Raw genomic sequence first — 23,295 nt, forward strand, 5'->3', positions numbered from 1 at the left:
CTGCAGGGCACAAGGACTCGGTGACGTGTGTGTCGTTCAGCTGGGACTCTCATCACACACACACACACACACACACACACACACACACACACACACACACACACACGTCCTCACACACACCTGATTGTGTGTTCCTGCAGGGCACAAGGACTCGGTGACGTGTGTGTCGTTCAGCTGGGACTCTCGGCACACACACACACACACACACACACACACACACACACACACACACACACACACACACACACACACACACACGTCCTCACACACACCTGATTGTGTGTTCCTGCAGGGCACAAGGACTCGGTGACGTGTGTGTCGTTCAGCTGGGACTCTCAGCACACACACACACACACACACACACACACACACACACACACACACACACGTCCTCACACACACCTGATTGTGTGTTCCTGCAGGGCACAAGGACTCGGTGACGTGTGTGTCGTTCAGCTGGGACTCTCATCACACACACACACACACACACACACACACACACACACACACACACACACACACACACACACACACACACGTCCTCACACACACCTGATTGTGTGTTCCTGCAGGGCACAAGGACTCGGTGACGTGTGTGTCGTTCAGCTGGGACTCTCATCACACACACACACACACACACACACACACACACACACACACACACACACACACACACACACACGTCCTCACACACACCTGATTGTGTGTTCCTGCAGGGCACAAGGACTCGGTGACGTGTGTGTCGTTCAGCTGGGACTCTCAGCACACACACACACACACACACACACACACACACACACACACACACACACACACACACACACACGTCCTCACACACACCTGATTGTGTGTTCCTGCAGGGCACAAGGACTCGGTGACGTGTGTGTCGTTCAGCTGGGACTCTCGGCACACACACACACACACACACACACACACACACACACACACACACACACACACACACACGTCCTCACACACACCTGATTGTGTGTTCCTGCAGGGCACAAGGACTCGGTGACGTGTGTGTCGTTCAGCTGGGACTCTCAGCACACACACACACACACACACACACACACACACACACACACACACACACACACACACACACACACACGTCCTCACACACACCTGATTGTGTGTTCCTGCAGGGCACAAGGACTCGGTGACGTGTGTGTCGTTCAGCTGGGACTCTCAGCACACACACACACACACACACACACACACACACACACACACACACACACACACGTCCTCACACACACCTGATTGTGTGTTCCTGCAGGGCACAAGGACTCGGTGACGTGTGTGTCGTTCAGCTGGGACTCTCGGCACACACACACACACACACACACACACACACACACACACACACACACACACACACACACACACACACGTCCTCACACACACCTGATTGTGTGTTCCTGCAGGGCACAAGGACTCGGTGACGTGTGTGTCGTTCAGCTGGGACTCTCAGCACACACACACACACACACACACACACACACACACACACACACACACACACACGTCCTCACACACACCTGATTGTGTGTTCCTGCAGGGCACAAGGACTCGGTGACGTGTGTGTCGTTCAGCTGGGACTCTCATCACACACACACACACACACACACACACACACACACACACACACACACACACACACACACACGTCCTCACACACACCTGATTGTGTGTTCCTGCAGGGCACAAGGACTCGGTGACGTGTGTGTCGTTCAGCTGGGACTCTCGGCACACACACACACACACACACACACACACACACACACACACACACACACACACGTCCTCACACACACCTGATTGTGTGTTCCTGCAGGGCACAAGGACTCGGTGACGTGTGTGTCGTTCAGCTGGGACTCTCAGCACACACACACACACACACACACACACACACACACACACACACACACACACACACACACGTCCTCACACACACCTGATTGTGTGTTCCTGCAGGGCACAAGGACTCGGTGACGTGTGTGTCGTTCAGCTGGGACTCTCAGCACACACACACACACACACACACACACACACACACACACACACACACACACACACGTCCTCACACACACCTGATTGTGTGTTCCTGCAGGGCACAAGGACTCGGTGACGTGTGTGTCGTTCAGCTGGGACTCTCGGCACACACACACACACACACACACACACACACACACACACACACACACACACACACACACACACACACACGTCCTCACACACACCTGATTGTGTGTTCCTGCAGGGCACAAGGACTCGGTGACGTGTGTGTCGTTCAGCTGGGACTCTCAGCACACACACACACACACACACACACACACACACACACACACACACACACACACGTCCTCACACACACCTGATTGTGTGTTCCTGCAGGGCACAAGGACTCGGTGACGTGTGTGTCGTTCAGCTGGGACTCTCAGCACACACACACACACACACACACACACACACACACACACACACACACACACACACACACACACACACACACGTCCTCACACACACCTGATTGTGTGTTCCTGCAGGGCACAAGGACTCGGTGACGTGTGTGTCGTTCAGCTGGGACTCTCATCACACACACACACACACACACACACACACACACACACACACACACACACACACACACACACGTCCTCACACACACCTGATTGTGTGTTCCTGCAGGGCACAAGGACTCGGTGACGTGTGTGTCGTTCAGCTGGGACTCTCATCACACACACACACACACACACACACACACACACACACACACACACACACACACACACACACACACGTCCTCACACACACCTGATTGTGTGTTCCTGCAGGGCACAAGGACTCGGTGACGTGTGTGTCGTTCAGCTGGGACTCTCAGCACACACACACACACACACACACACACACACACACACACACACACACACACACACACACACACACACACACACACACGTCCTCACACACACCTGATTGTGTGTTCCTGCAGGGCACAAGGACTCGGTGACGTGTGTGTCGTTCAGCTGGGACTCTCGGCTGGTTGCGTCCGGAGATATGAGCGGCCTCATCAAAGTCTGGAACGTGGAGAACAAGCAGGAGATCTGGAGTTTTGAAGTGGGAGACCTGGAGGTGTGTGTACAGCAGGTCATGTGTGCGTTGCGCATGTGTGGGAGTGTGTGTGATGTGTGTGTGTTTCTCCTCATCATCAGTGGCTGGAGTGGCACTCCTGCGCTCCTGTGCTGCTCGCCGGCTCAGCCGATGGGAACGTGTGGATGTGGAAGATCCCGAGCGGAGAGTGCAAGACCTTCCCGGGCCCGAGCTGTCAATCAACCAGCGGGAAGATCCTCCCTGACGGTGAGAGCAGATGATGATGATGATGATGATGATGATGATGATGATGATGATGATGATGATGATGCAGGTGAACTGAGCGTCTGTGTGTTTACAGGGAAGAGAGTGATTGTGGGATACGAGGATGGAAGTTTACGTCTGTGGGACTTAAAACAAGGCAATGCCGTCTGTGTCATCAAAGGTAATCCCTTCTTCTGATATCGCTTCGGATTGCAAATAAAGTTTAGGATTGTGATGAACTGGTCAGAGTGTGGTTGGTGTCGCTGCATGATGATGAGTGTGTGTGTGTGTGTGATGAGGGCTGATGATGAGTGTGGTTGGTGTCGCTGCATGATGATGAGTGTGTGTGTGTGTGTGATGAGGGCTGATGATGAGTGTGGTTGGTGTCGCTGCATGATGATGAGTGTGTGTGTGATGAGGGCTGATGATGAGTGTGGTTGGTGTCGCTGCATGATGATGACACAGTGTGTGTGTGTGTGATGAGGGCTGATGATGAGTGTGGTTGGTGTCGCTGCATGATGATGACACAGTGTGTGTGTGTGTGTGATGAGGGCTGATGATGAGTGTGTGTGCTCTCCAGGACTGGGACATCGATGCATCGTGATTCTTCAGACGATTCCGGACCGATTCTGAGATTTTCCAAATGCATTCTGATTGTCTCTCGCCTCGATTCTGATCGTAGTTTCTAACAGCAGATGAAGTGTGTGTTTCAGCCAAACTCTGCTGGCTTCCAGTTCCTCACACACACTTCTTCAATCCGCTATAAAATAATATTTTATAAAGTTCGAAAAGGTTGAAATAAATTACAAGTGTGTTTGCAGTGGGACTGTTATCATCAATATCGCATCATTAGAGCACTCTGAGGTGCGAGTACGCTTAACCCTTCAGTGGACTGGTATCACACACACACACCTTCTTCATGAGCATTAGAGCGTGTGGTTAAGCTAGCCTACAGCGCCATCTGCTGTTAGAAAATAAGGGTCAGGATTAGGGTGGTCCTTATCAAGTCCAATTTTTTTTTTGTGCAAAATGTTAGTGTCTTAACCTCTTAAACTGTTCCTTTTAACTTCAGAATTGGAAATATGCAAAAATGTTGACAAAAAAAAGATATTTAGAGATAGCTCAATCATGTGGAAGATTGCCTATGTTAAGCTGTGCGGCGTTATTGTGATATGCAAGTCATATTAAAAGTTGCTGCAAATGAACTACATTTTATTGAAATCAGAGCAACACTGACATGACAACACTGACAACAATCTCAAAAAAAGCACAAAGTTTTCAACAATCCCTCATTTCTGATGCTCAGCAGCCAGTGTGGACTTCTAGCAGTCTGGATAGATCTGTCGGTGATCTTCCACCACATGAAGGAGAAACTGCAGCTGTTCTTCAGAGTGTGTGAGATAGCCACTGTACTCTTGAATCAGAGCCACTCCTCTCTCGGCGTGATCATTGCATGTATGGTTGCCTGTGCCTCCTGATAATCTGCTTGATTCGGCCAAAGTTCCGGGTCAATTTCAAGGAACGTAATGCAATTTTTTTAAACCAAAAAATGTGCTCTAAACCCAAACAATAACCAAGGTGATCATCAATAGAAATATGTATTGATTCCACCAGGAAAGGTAAATCTGCTAAACAGGTCATGGATGGATTCATTTGGATTTAGTTTCTACAATAAGTAAACTGAGATATGCATCTAAAATACATATTTAGGAATATATGGAGCATATGGAATATATGTGTGTGTATGTGGAATATGAATTTTACTAGCCAGGTACAATACCAATTCAAATGATAGTTTTTTACGAAAATCATCAAAATCTCAAAGGTTAAAGCTATTGAGCTATCAGTAATATTATGTTACTGCCATAAAAATTGGCATGCTGTATTTTCTTATATAAAGGAACAATTTGAAGGGTTAAGAGCATGACAATTGGAGACTTTAAAAATAAGGACCACCCTAGTCAGGATGGATTGGAGAGAGAATCGTGATGCATCGGTTTATTGTCCCAGTCCTAGAACTTTCTGTATGAGAAATCATAAGTTATTATTCACTCTTAATGCTGTTCCAACACTTCTGCTTTCCCTATAAAGCACAGAATGTGAGATGACTCAATCAATAGGGCGGATGTAAGTGTGTTGTTAGCCCTGAACCCGTGTGTGTGTGTGTGTTTCCTCAGGGCCCGACGGGCACCAGGGGCCGCTGACGGCTCTGGCCTGCAATAAAGAGGGAACGCTGGTTCTGACGGGCTCTGTCGACGGTCAGGCCAAACTCATCAACACATCCACAGGAAAGGTGACCAGAGGAACCCTAACCAGTGGTTTTTACTCAATACTATAGTGATATTTTTATGTCTTTATTTGTGCTTTTAATGAAGAAGCAGGAAGTCTCAAAGCACTAGTGTTCATTTTGTCAGATATTTTTTTTTATTTAGTCTTAGTCGTGTCTAATGTACTCTTTAGTTTTTATCACATGAAGTCAACCTTGTCCTGTTTTCGTTTAGTCAAGTTTAGGTCAACTAATATCTGGGAATCTTAGTGTAGTTTTAGTCAATGAAAACTGAGTCACATTTTTGTCATGCTGCATAATGTTTAAATTGATGATTTTATTTATACTTTATAATTACATCACAATTAATGCACAAATCAAGACAGTGTTAAATCAGTCATTAGGGCTGGGACAATAAATCGATGCGTCGTGAATCGAGAAATGATTCTGGATTGATTGTGAGATTTACCATGCTAACTTACTCTGTGAACCTAACCTGGTTTTCTTTGGTAAACCCAGAGATTATTTTGGTCTCCTCCTTTTTAAAGCATTCATACACGCTGCAAAAATGCTTTTACTTGTAAATATTGTACAAAAAAAGTACAATATCTTAAAATTCTTAAATCAAGATATATTTTCCTGGGGGAAGCAAGTGCTTTTCCACATCAGAGAGCTTCACATGTTCTGCCGTGTGATTCCTTTATTTTCTTCTTTAGGTGTTATGTTCATTTTCCAGTGAAAACACTGAAGCGAAAGACTCGATGCAGGAGCAGGATTCCAACTCTGTAGAATCTGTGGGATTTTGTAATGTGTAAGTAAAGCATCTAACTCTACTCAGGCATAAGTGTGTAGTGGTGTTCTGATGTAGTGCAAACACACATTGATCAGCCAGTCAGACTTCATCCGTGATCCTCAATGATCTCTCACAGCCAGTCTCCGAGCACAAGACCCGCTTTTTAACTGAGTAACATCAGTCCACCAAACACTGACTTGTGATTAGGAGACGACGAGCACTGCTTATATTTATAAAGCAGTAAAAATGCCCAAAACAAGCATCTGTGGCTGAGTCTGAAGCAAGGGCTGCTGGGACGACAGTGTCCTGCTCTTCACAGATGACGAGTGGAAGGAGAACTCGTTCTGTGCTTCATACGTCATTACCCCAGTTCTACATCAACTTTGCAGTTTCAGTTTTCAGTCCAATCAAGTGTGTCCTATCGAATGGGTTAGAAACCCTAACCCTAACCCTAACCACCCCTTAACATCTGAATGAAATTTAAATCTGATTTGGCTGATTTATTCTGATTGGTGTGGTTACATTAATTAAGGTTTAATTCCAACTGTTCTAATAATCCTATTATTAGGGTCCATGTAGTCCTCCTTTATTTCTGTTGCGCTTAATACAATACATGTTGTTTATACAGTACAAGCAGCTTTAGTGATAAACAGGAAAATAATGAGCAATGATGCAAACAGATCAGCTGAGGTCAGTTCAGTTTAACTGTAAAGTTTATCAAATATGATCATCTATGAAGCAGTTCTAGAGAAAACAGTGATGTCATCATACAGTAGTGTCAGTGCAGTCAGATCAATAATACTGTTGAATATTACGTTTCTCCAAATAATGAATCCAGAGGCGACAGTGACGAGCACAAACTCCATCAGAGACAGAATGGAGGAAAACCCTCGTGAGAAACTCAGTCTCTGTTCTCCTCTGGCCAACGAGCCAACAGTGTGTGATTATGATTCAGGCAGCATTACAGGTCAGAGGTCAGGTTGTGGATTGATTTCATTCATAATATATAAATGTGACTTGACTTATTAGAAGTGTTTTGCTGTGTTCCAGGCTGCCTCTAGTTGCCGTTGCGTATCTGGACGGCACACTGGCCATTTATGATATGAATTCACAGAGCCTCAGACATCGGTGTAAACATGAGGTAAAAGCTGAGAATACTTTAAATGTGGCACAAAAACGTCTTGCCTTATATGACGTGTGTGTGTGTGTGTGTGTGTCAGGTTGGGCTAGTCCACCTGCAGTGGGAAGAGGCGTCTGCTGTGGTCTCCACCTGTAATCTGGCTGGTGTGGTGACTCTGTGGGACGCTCGATCAGGAATGCTGATGTCAGAGTATCGTGGACACACTGCTGAGATCCTCGACTTCGTGCTGAACAGGTGTGTGTGTTGAACTGAACTGGTGTGTGTGTTGAACTGAACTGGTGTGTGTTGAACTGAACTGGTGTGTGTTGAACTGAACAGGTGTGTGTTGAACTGAACAGGTGTGTGTGTGTTGAACTGAACAGGTGTGTGTTGAACTGAACTGGTGTGTGTGTGTTGAACTGAACAGGTGTGTGTGTTGAACTGAACAGGTGTGTGTGTTGAACTGAACAGGTGTGTGTGTTGAACTGAACTGGTGTGTGTGTTGAACTGAACAGGTGTGTGTGTTGAACTGAACTGGTGTGTGTGTTGAACTGAACAGGTGTGTGTGTTGAACTGAACAGGTGTGTGTGTTGAACTGAACAGGTGTGTGTGTTGAACTGAACAGGTGTGTGTGTTGAACTGAACAGGTGTGTGTGTTGAACTGAACAGGTGTGTGTGTTGAACTGAACAGGTGTGTGTGTTGAACTGAACTGGTGTGTGTGTTGAACTGAACAGGTGTGTGTGTTGAACTGAACAGGTGTGTGTGTTGAACTGAACTGGTGTGTGTGTTGAACTGAACAGGTGTGTGTGTTGAACTGAACAGGTGTGTGTGTTGAACTGAACAGGTGTGTGTGTTGAACTGAACAGGTGTGTGTGTTGAACTGAACTGGTGTGTGTGTTGAACTGAACAGGTGTGTGTGTTGAACTGAACTGGTGTGTGTGTTGAACTGAACTGGTGTGTGTGTGTTGAACTGAACTGGTGTGTGTTAAACTGAACAGGTGTGTGTGTGTTGAACTGAACAGGTGTGTGTGTTGAACTGAACAGGTGTGTGTGTTGAACTGAACAGGTGTGTGTGTTGAACTGAACTGGTGTGTGTTAAACTGAACAGGTGTGTGTGTGTTGAACTGAACAGGTGTGTGTGTGTTGAACTGAACAGGTGTGTGTGTTGAACTGAACAGGTGTGTGTGTTGAACTGAACTGGTGTGTGTTAAACTGAACAGGTGTGTGTGTGTTGAACTGAACAGGTGTGTGTGTTGAACTGAACAGGTGTGTGTGTGTGTGTGTGTTGAACTGAACAGGTGTGTGTGTTGAACTGAACAGGTGTGTGTGTGTTGAACTGAACAGGTGTGTGTGTGTTGAACTGAACAGGTGTGTGTGTGTTGAACTGAACAGGTGTGTGTGTGTTGAACTGAACAGGTGTGTGTGTGTTGAACTGAACAGGTGTGTGTGTGTTGAACTGAACAGGTGTGTGTGTGTTGAACTGAACAGGTGTGTGTGTTGAACTGAACAGGTGTGTGTGTTGAACTGAACAGGTGTGTGTTGAACTGAACAGGTGTGTGTGTTGTGTTGAACTGAACTGGTGTGTGTGTTGAACTGAACTGGTGTGTGTGTTGAACTGAACTGGTGTGTGTGTTGAACTGAACAGGTGTGTGTGTTGAACTGAACAGGTGTGTGTGTGTGTTGAACTGAACTGGTGTGTGTGTGTTGAACTGAACAGGTGTGTGTGTTGAACTGAACAGGTGTGTGTGTTGAACTGAACTGGTGTGTGTGTTGAACTGAACTGGTGTGTGTGTTGAACTGAACAGGTGTGTGTGTTGAACTGAACAGGTGTGTGTGTTGAACTGAACCGGTGTGTGTGTTGAACTGAACCGGTGTGTGTTGAACTGAACAGGTGTGTGTGTTGAACTGAACCGGTGTGTGTGTTGAACTGAACTGGTGTGTGTGTTGAACTGAACTGGTGTTTGTGTTGAACTGAACTGGTGTGTGTGTTGAACTGAACTGGTGTGTGTGTTGAACTGAACTGGTGTGTGTGTTGAACTGAACAGGTGTGTGTGTTGAACTGAACTGGTGTGTGTGTGTTGAACTGAACAGGTGTGTGTTGAACTGAACAGGTGTGTGTGTTGAACTGAACTGGTGTGTGTGTGTTGAACTGAACAGGTGTGTGTTGAACTGAACAGGTGTGTGTTGAACTGAACTGGTGTGTGTGTTGAACTGAACTGGTGTGTGTGTGTTGAACTGAACAGGTGTGTGTTGAACTGAACAGGTGTGTGTGTTGAACTGAACTGGTGTGTGTGTTGAACTGAACAGGTGTGTGTGTTGAACTGAACTGGTGTGTGTGTTGAACTGAACTGGTGTGTGTGTTGAACTGAACTGGTGTGTGTGTTGAACTGAACTGGTGTGTGTGTTGAACTGAACTGGTGTGTGTGTTGAACTGAACTGGTGTGTGTGTTGAACTGAACAGGTGTGTGTGTTGAACTGAACTGGTGTGTGTGTTGAACTGAACTGGTGTGTGTGTTGAACTGAACTGGTGTGTGTGTTGAACTGAACAGGTGTGTGTGTTGAACTGAACTGGTGTGTGTGTTGAACTGAACTGGTGTGTGTGTTGAACTGAACTGGTGTGTGTGTTGAACTGAACTGGTGTGTGTGTTGAACTGAACTGGTGTGTGTGTTGAACTGAACTGAACTGGTGTGTGTGTTGAACTGAACTGGTGTGTGTGTTGAACTGAACTGGTGTGTGTGTTGAACTGAACTGGTGTGTGTGTTGAACTGAACTGGTGTGTGTGTTGAACTGAACAGGTGTGTGTGTTGAACTGAACAGGTGTGTGTGTTGAACTGAACAGGTGTGTGTGTTGAACTGAACTGGTGTGTGTGTTGAACTGAACTGGTGTGTGTGTTGAACTGAACAGGTGTGTGTGTTGAACTGAACAGGTGTGTGTGTTGAACTGAACAGGTGTGTGTGTTGAACTGAACCGGTGTGTGTGTTGAACTGAACCGGTGTGTGTTGAACTGAACAGGTGTGTGTGTTGAACTGAACCGGTGTGTGTGTTGAACTGAACTGGTGTGTGTGTTGAACTGAACTGGTGTTTGTGTTGAACTGAACTGGTGTGTGTGTTGAACTGAACTGGTGTGTGTGTTGAACTGAACTGGTGTGTGTGTTGAACTGAACAGGTGTGTGTGTTGAACTGAACTGGTGTGTGTGTGTTGAACTGAACAGGTGTGTGTTGAACTGAACAGGTGTGTGTGTTGAACTGAACTGGTGTGTGTGTGTTGAACTGAACAGGTGTGTGTTGAACTGAACAGGTGTGTGTTGAACTGAACTGGTGTGTGTGTTGAACTGAACTGGTGTGTGTGTGTTGAACTGAACAGGTGTGTGTTGAACTGAACAGGTGTGTGTGTTGAACTGAACTGGTGTGTGTGTTGAACTGAACAGGTGTGTGTGTTGAACTGAACAGGTGTGTGTGTTGAACTGAACTGGTGTGTGTGTTGAACTGAACTGGTGTGTGTGTTGAACTGAACTGGTGTGTGTGTTGAACTGAACTGGTGTGTGTGTTGAACTGAACAGGTGTGTGTGTTGAACTGAACAGGTGTGTGTGTTGAACTGAACTGGTGTGTGTGTTGAACTGAACTGGTGTGTGTGTTGAACTGAACTGGTGTGTGTGTTGAACTGAACAGGTGTGTGTGTTGAACTGAACTGGTGTGTGTGTTGAACTGAACTGGTGTGTGTGTTGAACTGAACTGGTGTGTGTGTTGAACTGAACTGGTGTGTGTGTTGAACTGAACTGAACTGAACTGGTGTGTGTGTTGAACTGAACTGGTGTGTGTGTTGAACTGAACTGGTGTGTGTGTTGAACTGAACTGGTGTGTGTGTTGAACTGAACTGGTGTGTGTGTTGAACTGAACAGGTGTGTGTGTTGAACTGAACAGGTGTGTGTGTTGAACTGAACAGGTGTGTGTGTTGAACTGAACTGGTGTGTGTGTTGAACTGAACTGGTGTGTGTGTTGAACTGAACAGGTGTGTGTGTTGAACTGAACTGGTGTGTGTGTTGAACTGAACAGGTGTGTGTGTTGAACTGAACAGGTGTGTGTGTTGAACTGAAGAGGTGTGTGTGTTGAACTGAACAGGTGTGTGTGTTGAACTGAACCGGTGTGTGTGTTGAACTGAACCGGTGTGTGTTGAACTGAACTGGTGTGTGTGTTGAACTGAACAGGTGTGTGTGTTGAACTGAACAGGTGTGTGTGTTGAACTGAACAGGTGTGTGTGTTGAACTGAACCGGTGTGTGTGTTGAACTGAACCGGTGTGTGTTGAACTGAACAGGTGTGTGTGTTGAACTGAACCGGTGTGTGTGTTGAACTGAACTGGTGTGTGTGTTGAACTGAACTGGTGTTTGTGTTGAACTGAACTGGTGTGTGTGTTGAACTGAACTGGTGTGTGTGTTGAACTGAACTGGTGTGTGTGTTGAACTGAACAGGTGTGTGTGTTGAACTGAACTGGTGTGTGTGTGTTGAACTGAACAGGTGTGTGTGTTGAACTGAACAGGTGTGTGTGTTGAACTGAACTGGTGTGTGTGTGTTGAACTGAACAGGTGTGTGTTGAACTGAACAGGTGTGTGTTGAACTGAACTGGTGTGTGTGTTGAACTGAACTGGTGTGTGTGTGTTGAACTGAACAGGTGTGTGTTGAACTGAACAGGTGTGTGTGTTGAACTGAACTGGTGTGTGTGTTGAACTGAACAGGTGTGTGTGTTGAACTGAACAGGTGTGTGTGTTGAACTGAACTGGTGTGTGTGTTGAACTGAACTGGTGTGTGTGTTGAACTGAACTGGTGTGTGTGTTGAACTGAACTGGTGTGTGTGTTGAACTGAACAGGTGTGTGTGTTGAACTGAACAGGTGTGTGTGTTGAACTGAACTGGTGTGTGTGTTGAACTGAACTGGTGTGTGTGTTGAACTGAACTGGTGTGTGTGTTGAACTGAACAGGTGTGTGTGTTGAACTGAACTGGTGTGTGTGTTGAACTGAACTGGTGTGTGTGTTGAACTGAACTGGTGTGTGTGTTGAACTGAACTGGTGTGTGTGTTGAACTGAACTGAACTGAACTGGTGTGTGTGTTGAACTGAACTGGTGTGTGTGTTGAACTGAACTGGTGTGTGTGTTGAACTGAACTGGTGTGTGTGTTGAACTGAACTGGTGTGTGTGTTGAACTGAACAGGTGTGTGTGTTGAACTGAACAGGTGTGTGTGTTGAACTGAACAGGTGTGTGTGTTGAACTGAACTGGTGTGTGTGTTGAACTGAACTGGTGTGTGTGTTGAACTGAACAGGTGTGTGTGTTGAACTGAACAGGTGTGTGTGTTGAACTGAACAGGTGTGTGTGTTGAACTGAACAGGTGTGTGTGTTGAACTGAACTGGTGTGTGTGTTGAACTGAACAGGTGTGTGTGTTGAACTGAACAGGTGTGTGTGTTGAACTGAAGAGGTGTGTGTGTTGAACTGAACTGGTGTGTGTTGAACTGAACAGGTGTGTGTGTGTTGAACTGAAGAGGTGTGTGTGTGTTGAACTGAACAGGTGTGTGTGTTGAACTGAACAGGTGTGTGTGTTGAACTGAACTGGTGTTTGTGTTGAACTGAACTGGTGTGTGTGTTGAACTGAACTGGTGTGTGTGTTGAACTGAACTGGTGTGTGTGTTGAACTGAACTGGTGTGTGTGTTGAACTGAACAGGTGTGTGTGTTGAACTGAACTGGTGTGTGTGTTGAACTGAACTGGTGTGTGTGTTGAACTGAACTGAACTGGTGTGTGTGTTGAACTGAACTGGTGTGTGTGTTGAACTGAACTGGTGTGTGTGTTGAACTGAACAGGTGTGTGTGTTGAACTGAACAGGTGTGTGTGTTGAACTGAACTGGTGTGTGTGTTGAACTGAACTGGTGTGTGTGTTGAACTGAACTGGTGTGTGTGTTGAACTGAACTGGTGTGTGTGTTGAACTGAACAGGTGTGTGTGTTGAACTGAACTGGTGTGTGTGTTGAACTGAACTGGTGTGTGTGTTGAACTGAACAGGTGTGTGTGTTGAACTGAACAGGTGTGTGTGTTGAACTGAACAGGTGTGTGTGTGTTGAACTGAACTGGTGTGTGTGTTGAACTGAACAGGTGTGTGTGTTGAACTGAACAGGTGTGTGTGTTGAACTGAACAGGTGTGTGTGTTGAACTGAACAGGTGTGTGTGTTGAACTGAACTGGTGTGTGTGTTGAACTGAACAGGTGTGTGTGTTGAACTGAACAGGTGTGTGTGTTGAACTGAACTGGTGTGTGTGTTGAACTGAACAGGTGTGTGTGTTGAACTGAACTGGTGTTTGTGTTGAACTGAACTGGTGTGTGTGTTGAACTGAACTGAACTGGTGTGTGTGTTGAACTGAACAGGTGTGTGTGTTGAACTGAACAGGTGTGTGTGTTGAACTGAACTGGTGTGTGTGTTGAACTGAACTGGTGTGTGTGTTGAACTGAACTGGTGTGTGTGTTGAACTGAACAGGTGTGTGTGTTGAACTGAACTGGTGTGTGTGTTGAACTGAACTGGTGTGTGTGTTGAACTGAACTGGTGTGTGTGTTGAACTGAACTGGTGTGTGTGTTGAACTGAACTGGTGTGTGTGTTGAACTGAACAGGTGTGTGTTGAACTGAACAGGTGTGTGTGTTGAACTGAACTGGTGTGTGTGTTGAACTGAACTGGTGTGTGTGTTGAACTGAACAGGTGTGTGTGTTGAACTGAACAGGTGTGTGTGTTGAACTGAACAGGTGTGTGTGTTGAACTGAACAGGTGTGTGTGTTGAACTGAACTGGTGTGTGTGTTGAACTGAACAGGTGTGTGTGTTGAACTGAACAGGTGTGTGTGTTGAACTGAACAGGTGTGTGTGTTGAACTGAACAGGTGTGTGTGTTGAACTGAACAGGTGTGTGTGTTGAACTGAACAGGTGTGTGTGTTGAACTGAACAGGTGTGTGTGTTGAACTGAACTGGTGTGTGTGTTGAACTGAACTGGTGTGTGTGTTGAACTGAACTGGTGTGTGTGTTGAACTGAACTGGTGTGAACTGAACAGGTGTGTGTGTTGAACTGAACTGGTGTTTGTGTTGAACTGAACTGGTGTGTGTGTTGAACTGAACTGGTGTGTGTGTTGAACTGAACTGGTGTGTGTGTTGAACTGAACTGGTGTGTGTGTTGAACTGAACTGGTGTGTGTGTTGAACTGAACAGGTGTGTGTGTTGAACTGAACTGGTGTGTGTGTTGAACTGAACTGGTGTGTGTGTTGAACTGAACAGGTGTGTGTGTTGAACTGAACTGGTGTTTGTGTTGAACTGAACTGGTGTGTGTGTTGAACTGAACTGGTGTGTGTGTTGAACTGAACTGGTGTGTGTGTTGAACTGAACTGGTGTGTGTGTTGAACTGAACAGGTGTGTGTTGAACTGAACTGGTGTGTGTGTTGAACTGAACTGGTGTGTGTGTGTGTTGAACTGAACTGGTGTGTGTGTGTGTTGAACTGAACTGGTGTGTGTTGAACTGTGTGTTGAACTGAACTGGTGTGTGTGTTGAACTGAACTGGTGTGTGTGTTGAACTGAACTGGTGTGTGTGTTGAACTGAACTGGTGTGTGTGTTGAACTGAACTGGTGTGTGTGTTGAACTGAACAGGTGTGTGTGTTGAACTGAACAGGTGTGTGTTGAACTGAACTGGTGTGTGTTAAACTGAACAGGTGTGTGTTGAACTGAACAGGTGTGTGTTGAACTGAACAGGTGTGTGTTGAACTGAACAGGTGTGTGTTGAACTGAACAGGTGTGTGTTGAACTGAGGCCAATCAGGAACTGATGGTAGTGCTGTGTGTTGTGACAGTGATGCCTATAAGAGAAAGAGCTCATGTGACAATGTGCTGCTTTGCATATAAAGTAAATATGTTTTATAATTAGTTTATTTATCAGTAACGCCATAATGTACATAAGATTTAAAAAGCTAAAACCGTGTTTGACTGACAAGTGGCGATTCTGAAATCGTTTTATTTATTTCACATAGTTGATGAATGCTCCTGCTAACCCTAACTGGATTCCCTAAATTATCATTCCATGTGTACGGAAAACAACTCGCACCCGAAATTGATTCTCGCAGTGGTAACCATAGCAACGCTTTGGCGTTTTGTGCGTTTGGTATCTGCTCTTTTTGACCAAAGCAATATGTTAGCTAACACTGACCGCAACCAAAGACTTGTTTGCAGTTTTAGCTAAACCTCTATTGACGATGTGCAGTTTTGTTTATGCCTGCTTTCAATATAAAGATTTAGCTTCATTATGGGCTTGTTCTGTTTACGGTTTCTGTTTTCTAGCAAGACCTGGCAACGGGAGTGAGTCTAGGCTCGTACTTCTTTCCTTCCCTCTTTTTTGGGAGTTAAAGGAACACGCCGACTTTTTGGGACTTTAGCTTATTCACCGTATCCCCCAGAGTTAGATAAGTCCATTCATACCCTCTTCATCTCCGTGCGTGCCGTAACTCTGTCTGACGCACCCACCGCTAGCCTAGCTTAGCACAAAGACTGGAGGTAAACGGCTCCAGCTAGCATACTGCTCCCAATAAGTGACAAAATAACACCAACATTTTCCTATTTACATGTTGTGATTTGTATAGTCACAGCATGTACGAATAACAAGGTCACATGAGACACAACCATCTTCTAACCGTACACACCCTGGGAACTATATTCTCAGAAGGCTGTAAAATAAAATAATTTTACAGCCTTATATAAAGCGATAAAATACACAGCGATAAAATAATCATGATATTTTATTATCTAAACTGACATATTTTAACTTCTCTTCAAATGCCATCCAATGGATTAAATCTTACTTGGACTCAAGAAAACAGTGTGTGAACATTAACAGTGTCAAATCGTCTTTCCTAGATGTCCCCGTTGGTGTGCCTCAAGGGTCAATACTTGGTCCCTTATTATTTTCTTTATATATAAATGACCTTCCAAACACTTGTGTTGATGTTGAATTTCAAATGTATGCTGATGTAGTCATCTACACAAGTGCTAAAAGTGTTCAAGAGGCTTCTGCCATCCTGACCTCTGCTCTGGTCCCTATAAATGAATGGCTTTTTAAATCCTGTCTGCTACTCAATACTAAAAAAACAGTTTGTATGATGTTCACTAAACAGTCCCGCGACATAAAACAATCTGGTGTATTTTTAAGAGGAGAAGAATTAGAAATCGTCTCGGAATTTAATTACCTTGGTGTGACCCTTGATTCCACATTAAGTTTTAAAAAACATGTAAAAAGAATATCGAGTACAGTCAAATTTAATTTACAAAATTTTAAACTAATTCGTCAATTCATACCATTTGGGGCTGCTAAAGTGTTTTTACATTCTATGATTTTATCACATATTGAATATTGTTGTACAAGTTGGACATTGACTAGTATGAACACACTCAAATCAATAGAATCACTCTATAAAAATGCCTTAAAAGTCTTTGATAAAAAGCCAATGTCCTTCCATATTTGTAATATTTTACAAAAGCATAATCTATTAAGCTTAAGAGAATTTAAAACATTTTAAATATGCCTGTTTTGTTTATAAAGTGTTAAATGGATTAGCCCCACCTCCCATGTCGGAGTTCTTTAAACCAAAGACTCACAGTGGTACCAGGACACGGGCCTCCGCTAGAGGTGACTGTGAGGTGCCTTTTAGAAGAACAGCCTTTGGACAAAATGCTCTGTCTGTGAAGGCCTGTAAGTTATGGAACAGTATCAAGTCAAGTATATTTGTATAGCGCTTTTCACAATAAAGATTGTATCAAAGCAGCTTCACAGTATTAAATTAAAATAATACAACAAGATTTGTTTCTAGTGGAATTTATTGATTGATAAAATTAAATTAAATATCCCCAAAATATCCCCAACTGAGCAAGCCAAAGGCAACAGTGGCAAGGAACCGAAAAACTCCATCAAGTGACCTAATGGTGTCCTAAAACTCCATCAGGTGACCTAATGGAGAAAAAAAAAACTTGGGAGAACCCAGGCTCAGTCGGGGGCCAGTTCTCCTCTGGCATTTATGGACTAGAGGCCGGATTGTAGTTTGAACTGTAAGATTAAAAATATTATATGAATGCCTGGCTGAAGAGATGCGACTTTAATCTAGTTTTAAACTGGGAGAGCGAGTCTGAGCAACGAACACTATCAGGAAGGCTATTCCAGAGTTTTGGAGCTAAATGTGAAAATGCTCTCCCTCCTTTGGTGGTTCTGGATATCCTAGGTATGACCAAAAGCCTCGAATTTAGTGATCTTAAAGAGCGCGATGGATTATAGGGCGATAGAAGATCCGTTAAATAGACTGGAGCTAAGCCGTTTAGGGCTTTATAAGTCAATAGCAATACCTTATAATTAATACGGAACTTTATAGGTAACCAATGCAGTGATGATAAAATCGGTGTTACAGTATATGATCATATTTTCTTGACCTAGTAAGAACTCTAGCGGCGGCATTTTGGACTAACTGTAGCTTGTTTATTGAGGATGCAGGACAACCAGCTAATAAAGCATTACAGTAATCTAGTCTCGAGGTCATGAATGCATGAACTAACTTTTCTGCGTCAGAAACTGATAGCATATTACGTAGCTTAGCAATGTTTCTAAGGTGGAAAAAGGCTGTTTTTGTAATATATGAAATATCATTTTCAAAAGACAGGTTGCAGTCTAGTATAACACCCATGTCTTTTACTGTAGAGGATAAAGTAACAGGACATCCTACTATATTAAAGTTGTATTGTGAGAGGTTTTGTGGGCGGTTTGTTGAACCGATGATTAGTACCTCTGTCTTGTCTGGATTTAATAAAAGAAAATTACGCGTCATCCAATCTTTTATATCTTTAACACACTCTGTCAATTTGGATAATTTAGCGTTTTCATCCGGCCGTGATGAAATATATATTTGAGTGTCATCAGCATAACAATGGAAACTAATTCCATGTTTCCTTATAATATTTCCAAGTGGCATCATATATACTGAGAATAATAGAGGGCCTAACACAGATCCCTGCGGCACTCCATAGTTTACTGGAGTAATGATCGATTTTTCTCCATTTAAATAGACAAAATGGTAGCGGTCAGATAAGTATGATCTGAACCAGCTTAATGCTTGTCCTTGAACACCAGTATAATTTTGTAGTCGATCTAAGAGTATTGTGTGATCTATAGTATCGAACGCAGCACTAAGATCAAGTAAAACTAGTATTGAGATACAGCCTTGGTCAGAAGCTAAAAGTAAATCATTTGTGATTTTAACGAGCGCAGTTTCAGTGCTATGATGCGGCCTGAATCCAGACTGAAACTTTTCATAGATGTCATTTTCTTGCAAGAAAGAGCCCAGTTGAGCGGACACCACTTTTTCTAATATTTTAGACATAAATGGAAGATTTGAAATGGGTCTATAATTTGCTAGATTATTATGATCTAATTGTGGTTTCTTAATGAGTGGTTTAGAACTGCCAGTTTAAATGTTCTTGGAACATGACCTAAAGATAAAGACGAGTTAATAATATTGAGGAGAGGCTCTTCCACTACAGGTAACACTTCTTTCAGTAGTTTAGTTGGTATAGGATCTAATAAACATGTTGTAGTTTTAGATGAAGTTATAAGTTTAACTCTTTTTGTTCTATAGTTGTAAAGCACTGTAATTGTTCTTGCGGGGTGATAATTGAGGCTGAATTATAAGGCGCAGTTGAAGATTGAACGTTTACAATTGTGGTTCTGATGCTTTCTATTTTCTCAGTGAAGAAGTTCATGAAATCATTACTACTGAACTGTAACGGGATATTTTGTTCGGGTGACGTCTGTTTATTTGTTAGTCTAGCCACGGTGTTAAATAAAAACCTTGGATTATTTTGGTTGTTTTCTATTAGTTTGCGGAGGTGCTCAGCCCTGGCTGCTTTTAGGGCCTTTTTATAACGTGACATACTGTCTTTCCACGCGATTCTAAAGACCTCTAGATTAGTTTGTTTCCATTTACGCTCTAAATTACGGGTTTCTCTCTTTAGAACATGCGTAGTATTGTTGTACCATGGTGCTTTACTTTTCTCTCTGACCTTTTTTAATTTAATGGGTGCAACAACATCCAATGTTCTAGAGAGAATGGTGCTCATAGTGCTAGTTAGTTCTTCTAATTCATCTGTTTGTTTGGGTTCAGGCAGCAGCTGAGACAGATCGGATAAGCAATTTGAGAAATTATCTATGGTGGATGGAAGGATTGTTCTGCCTAGTTGATAACGCGGCGCCGCATGACATATTACAGCAGTACGTAATATGCAAGTTACCATGTAATGGTCAGTGACATCATCACTTTGTGGAATATCTATATCGGTTGGATCGGTTCCATGTGATATAATTAAATCGAGTGTATGATTAAGACGATGAGTGGGACCAGTGACGTTTTGCTTGACCCCAAATGAATTTAATAAATCTGTAAACGCAGCCCCTAACGCATCATTTGTGTTATCTACGTGTATGTTAAAATCTCCAACAATTAATGCTTTATCGACATTGACTAATAGGTCTGAGAGAAAATCTGCAAACTCTTTTAGGAAATCAGCGTAAGGCCCAGGCGGTCTATATACGGTAGCCAAGGCTAGAGATAATAGGGATGTTTTTCTAACATCTAAGAGCGTAACATTTAGTACAAGTACTTCAAACGAAATAAACTTATAACCCGTTTTCTGAGTAACATTGAGAATATCTCTATAGATTGTTGCAACACCACCGCCACGACCAATCAGACGGGGCTCATGCTTATTGGAGTATCCAGGAGGAGCAGACTCATTTAGACCGAAATAATCATTTGGTTTAAGCCAGGTTTCAGTTAGGCAAAGTACATCGAAGCTATTATCTGTGACTATTTCATTTACAATAACCGCCTTAGGTGTGAGTGATCTAATGTTTAGAAGACCTAGCTTTAGAAATTGTTTTTTGTTTACTAATAGCAACATTTTCTGTTTTAATAACAATTAGATTTTTCCTAGATCCTGCAGTGGATTTATTATTTGATCTCACTAAACGAGGAATAGACACGGTTTCTATGCAATATTCTACACTAGTATTTATATCAGTTAAATTGGTGCAGCAGAGACTATGATTTGGACTTTTGGTTACTAGTCAAAAGGTATTTAACATTTTGGAGATGTTATCCGACAGAAGATCTGCTCCGAATCTGCTTGGGTGTAAGCCATCAGCACGGAAAAGCCTAGGACGCTCCCAAAACAGATTCCAATTATTTACAAAGAGCAGTTTCTGCTCATTGCACCATGACATTAACCATTCATTTAGCGCAAATAATCTGCTAAACTTTTCATGTCCTAGTCGATACGTGGGGAGCGGTCCTGACACGATGATCGTTGTTTCAAGTCAAGTCAAGTCAAGTCATCTTCATTTATATAGCGCTTTTAACAATGTAGATTGTCTCAAAGCAGCTTCACAGAGATAAATGTATAATATAACGTAAGATTGTTTTGGCTTTATAGCGGTTCTTTAATAAAGTTATTTTCCAGCTAAAGTTAGTTTTGATTGATTCGCTTCCGTCGCAACGATCATTTGTTTTTAAATTAGGGCCGCCAAGACGACACCATTCTCTCTACACAGACTTTAAACGCGAACCTGTGAGAAACGCTGATGGCGTTCAGATGCACATTAAGAACGAGTTCTATAGTTATGTGCGTTTGAATATATGTGTGCAGGTTTGGAATTCCCTACAAACCAAACCTAAACAAATTACTGGTGTTTCCTTATAGTTTTGATTCAGAATTTTATTTTATTTTATCAATTCGGGGTAGATACGCAAATTGAGTTTTCCCGACGACGCGTTATCTGTAGAGTGGGAAAGGGATCCTCCATAGGGAGAGACTAGTTGGCCCTTCAGCACTGCATTGACATCGGGTCCAGGCGAAGGTCCTTCATCAGATCTGGAAACGGCCTGGATCCGGCAGGCTGCGGGAAAACCTTGGGATAAACAAAGACACTAAAATTAGCGTAGATGCCATTCTTCTCATGATGTAACAAGTACATCAGGATTTATGGGAAGTGTTCCCGGTTCCAGCTGACCTAATCTATGCAGCCTAATATTGAATTATAGAAGTCTATAATGTATTATGTGAACGCTATGTCAAAGAGATGTGTCTTTAATCTAGATTTGAACTGACAGAGTGTGTCTGCTTCCCGGACAATGGTAGGAAGGCTGTTCCAAAGTTTTGGTGCTAAATAGGAAAAGGATCTACCGCCAGCAGTTGATTTAGATATTCTAGGTATTATCAACTGGCCGGAATTTTGAGATCGCAATAGACGTGAAGGAGTATAATGCGTTAAGAGCTCGCTCAAGTACCGCGGAGCTAAACCATTTAGTGCTTTGTAAGTAATCAGCAATATTTTAAAATTGATGCGATGTTTAATAGGGAGCCAGTGCAGTTTTGACAGAACCGGGCTAATATGGTCATACTTCCTGGTTCTGGTAAGAACTCGAGCTGCTGCGTTTTGGACCAGCTGTAGTTTGTTTATTAAGCGTGCAGGGCAACCACCCAGTAGAGCATTACAATAATCTAGCCTTGAGGTCATGAACGCATGGACTAATTGTTCCGCATTTGTCAATGAGAGCATATGACGTAATTTAGATATATTTTTAAGATGGAAAAATGCGGTTTTACAGATACTAGACACGTGACTTTCAAATGAAAGATTGGTATCAAAGAGCACACCCAGGTTCCTAACCGACGACGAAGACTTAACAGAGCAGCCATCAAGTGTTAGACAGTATTCTAGGTTATTACGTGAGGAAGTTTTTTGTCCAATAATTAGAATCTCTGTTTTTTCAGAATTTAGAAGTAGGAAATTACGAGTCATCCAGTTTTTTATATCAGCTATGCATTCTGTTAATTTAGTGAATTGGTAAGTTTCGTTAGGTTTTGAAGAAATATAGAGCTGAGTATCGTCGGCATAACAGTGGAAGCTAATTCCATGTTTCCTAATAATATCTCCTAATGGCAGCATGTACAGAGTGAACAGCAGCGGTCCTAGTACTGAGCCCTGTGGTACGCCATACTGAACTTGTGATTGATAAGACATCTCTTCATTTACTGCTACAAACTGATAACGGTCAGATAAGTATGATTTAAACCATGCTAGTGCAATTCCACTAATGCCAACATAGTTTTCTAGTCTATTTAAAAGAATGTCGTGGTCAATGGTGTCAAACGCAGCACTAAGATCGAGTAACACTAATAGAGAGACACAACCACGATCGGATGATAAGAGCAAATCATTTGTTACTCTAACGAGAGCAGTCTCAGTACTATGGTATGGTCTAAATCCGGACTGAAAATCCTCGCAGATATCATTTCTTTCTAGAAAGGAACATAGTTGTGAAGATACTGCCTTTTCTAGTATCTTTGACAGAAAGGGTAGATTCGAGATCGGCCTGTAATTGACTAATTCTGAAGGATCAAGTTGCATTTTTTTAACAAGCGGTTTAATCATAGCCAGCTTAAAGTTTTTTGGTACGTATCCTAGAGACAAAGAGGAATTAATGATATTAAGAAGAGGATCTATGACCTCTGGAAGCATCTCTTTCAGTAGCTTAGTCGGTATAGGGTCTAACATACATGTTGTAGATTTAGATGATTTAACGAGTTTAGTAAATTCTTCCTCTCCTATAGCAATGAATGAATCAAATTTTTCCTCAGGGAGACTACAA

The 23,295-nt window shown here is 43.3% G+C and overlaps 1 protein-coding gene across 1 annotated transcript in view; it reads left to right on the top strand.

The window, feature by feature from the left end:
• Positions 1–23,295, top strand: part of aamp (angio-associated, migratory cell protein) — a 34,193-nt gene that overhangs the window by 4,873 nt on the left and 6,025 nt on the right. The window contains exons 4-10 of the mRNA XM_084425868.1: positions 2,999–3,138; positions 3,219–3,363; positions 3,458–3,541; positions 5,538–5,653; positions 6,343–6,437; positions 7,470–7,560; positions 7,640–7,794. Coding sequence (XP_084281994.1) covers positions 2,999–3,138; positions 3,219–3,363; positions 3,458–3,541; positions 5,538–5,653; positions 6,343–6,437; positions 7,470–7,560; positions 7,640–7,794 — 826 coding nt within the window. The remainder of the gene's footprint in view (positions 1–2,998; positions 3,139–3,218; positions 3,364–3,457; positions 3,542–5,537; positions 5,654–6,342; positions 6,438–7,469; positions 7,561–7,639; positions 7,795–23,295) is intronic.

This window comes from Rutilus rutilus (assembly GCF_951802725.1).
Source record: "Rutilus rutilus genome assembly, chromosome: 12".
Classification (NCBI taxonomy): Eukaryota; Metazoa; Chordata; class Actinopteri; order Cypriniformes; family Leuciscidae; genus Rutilus; species Rutilus rutilus.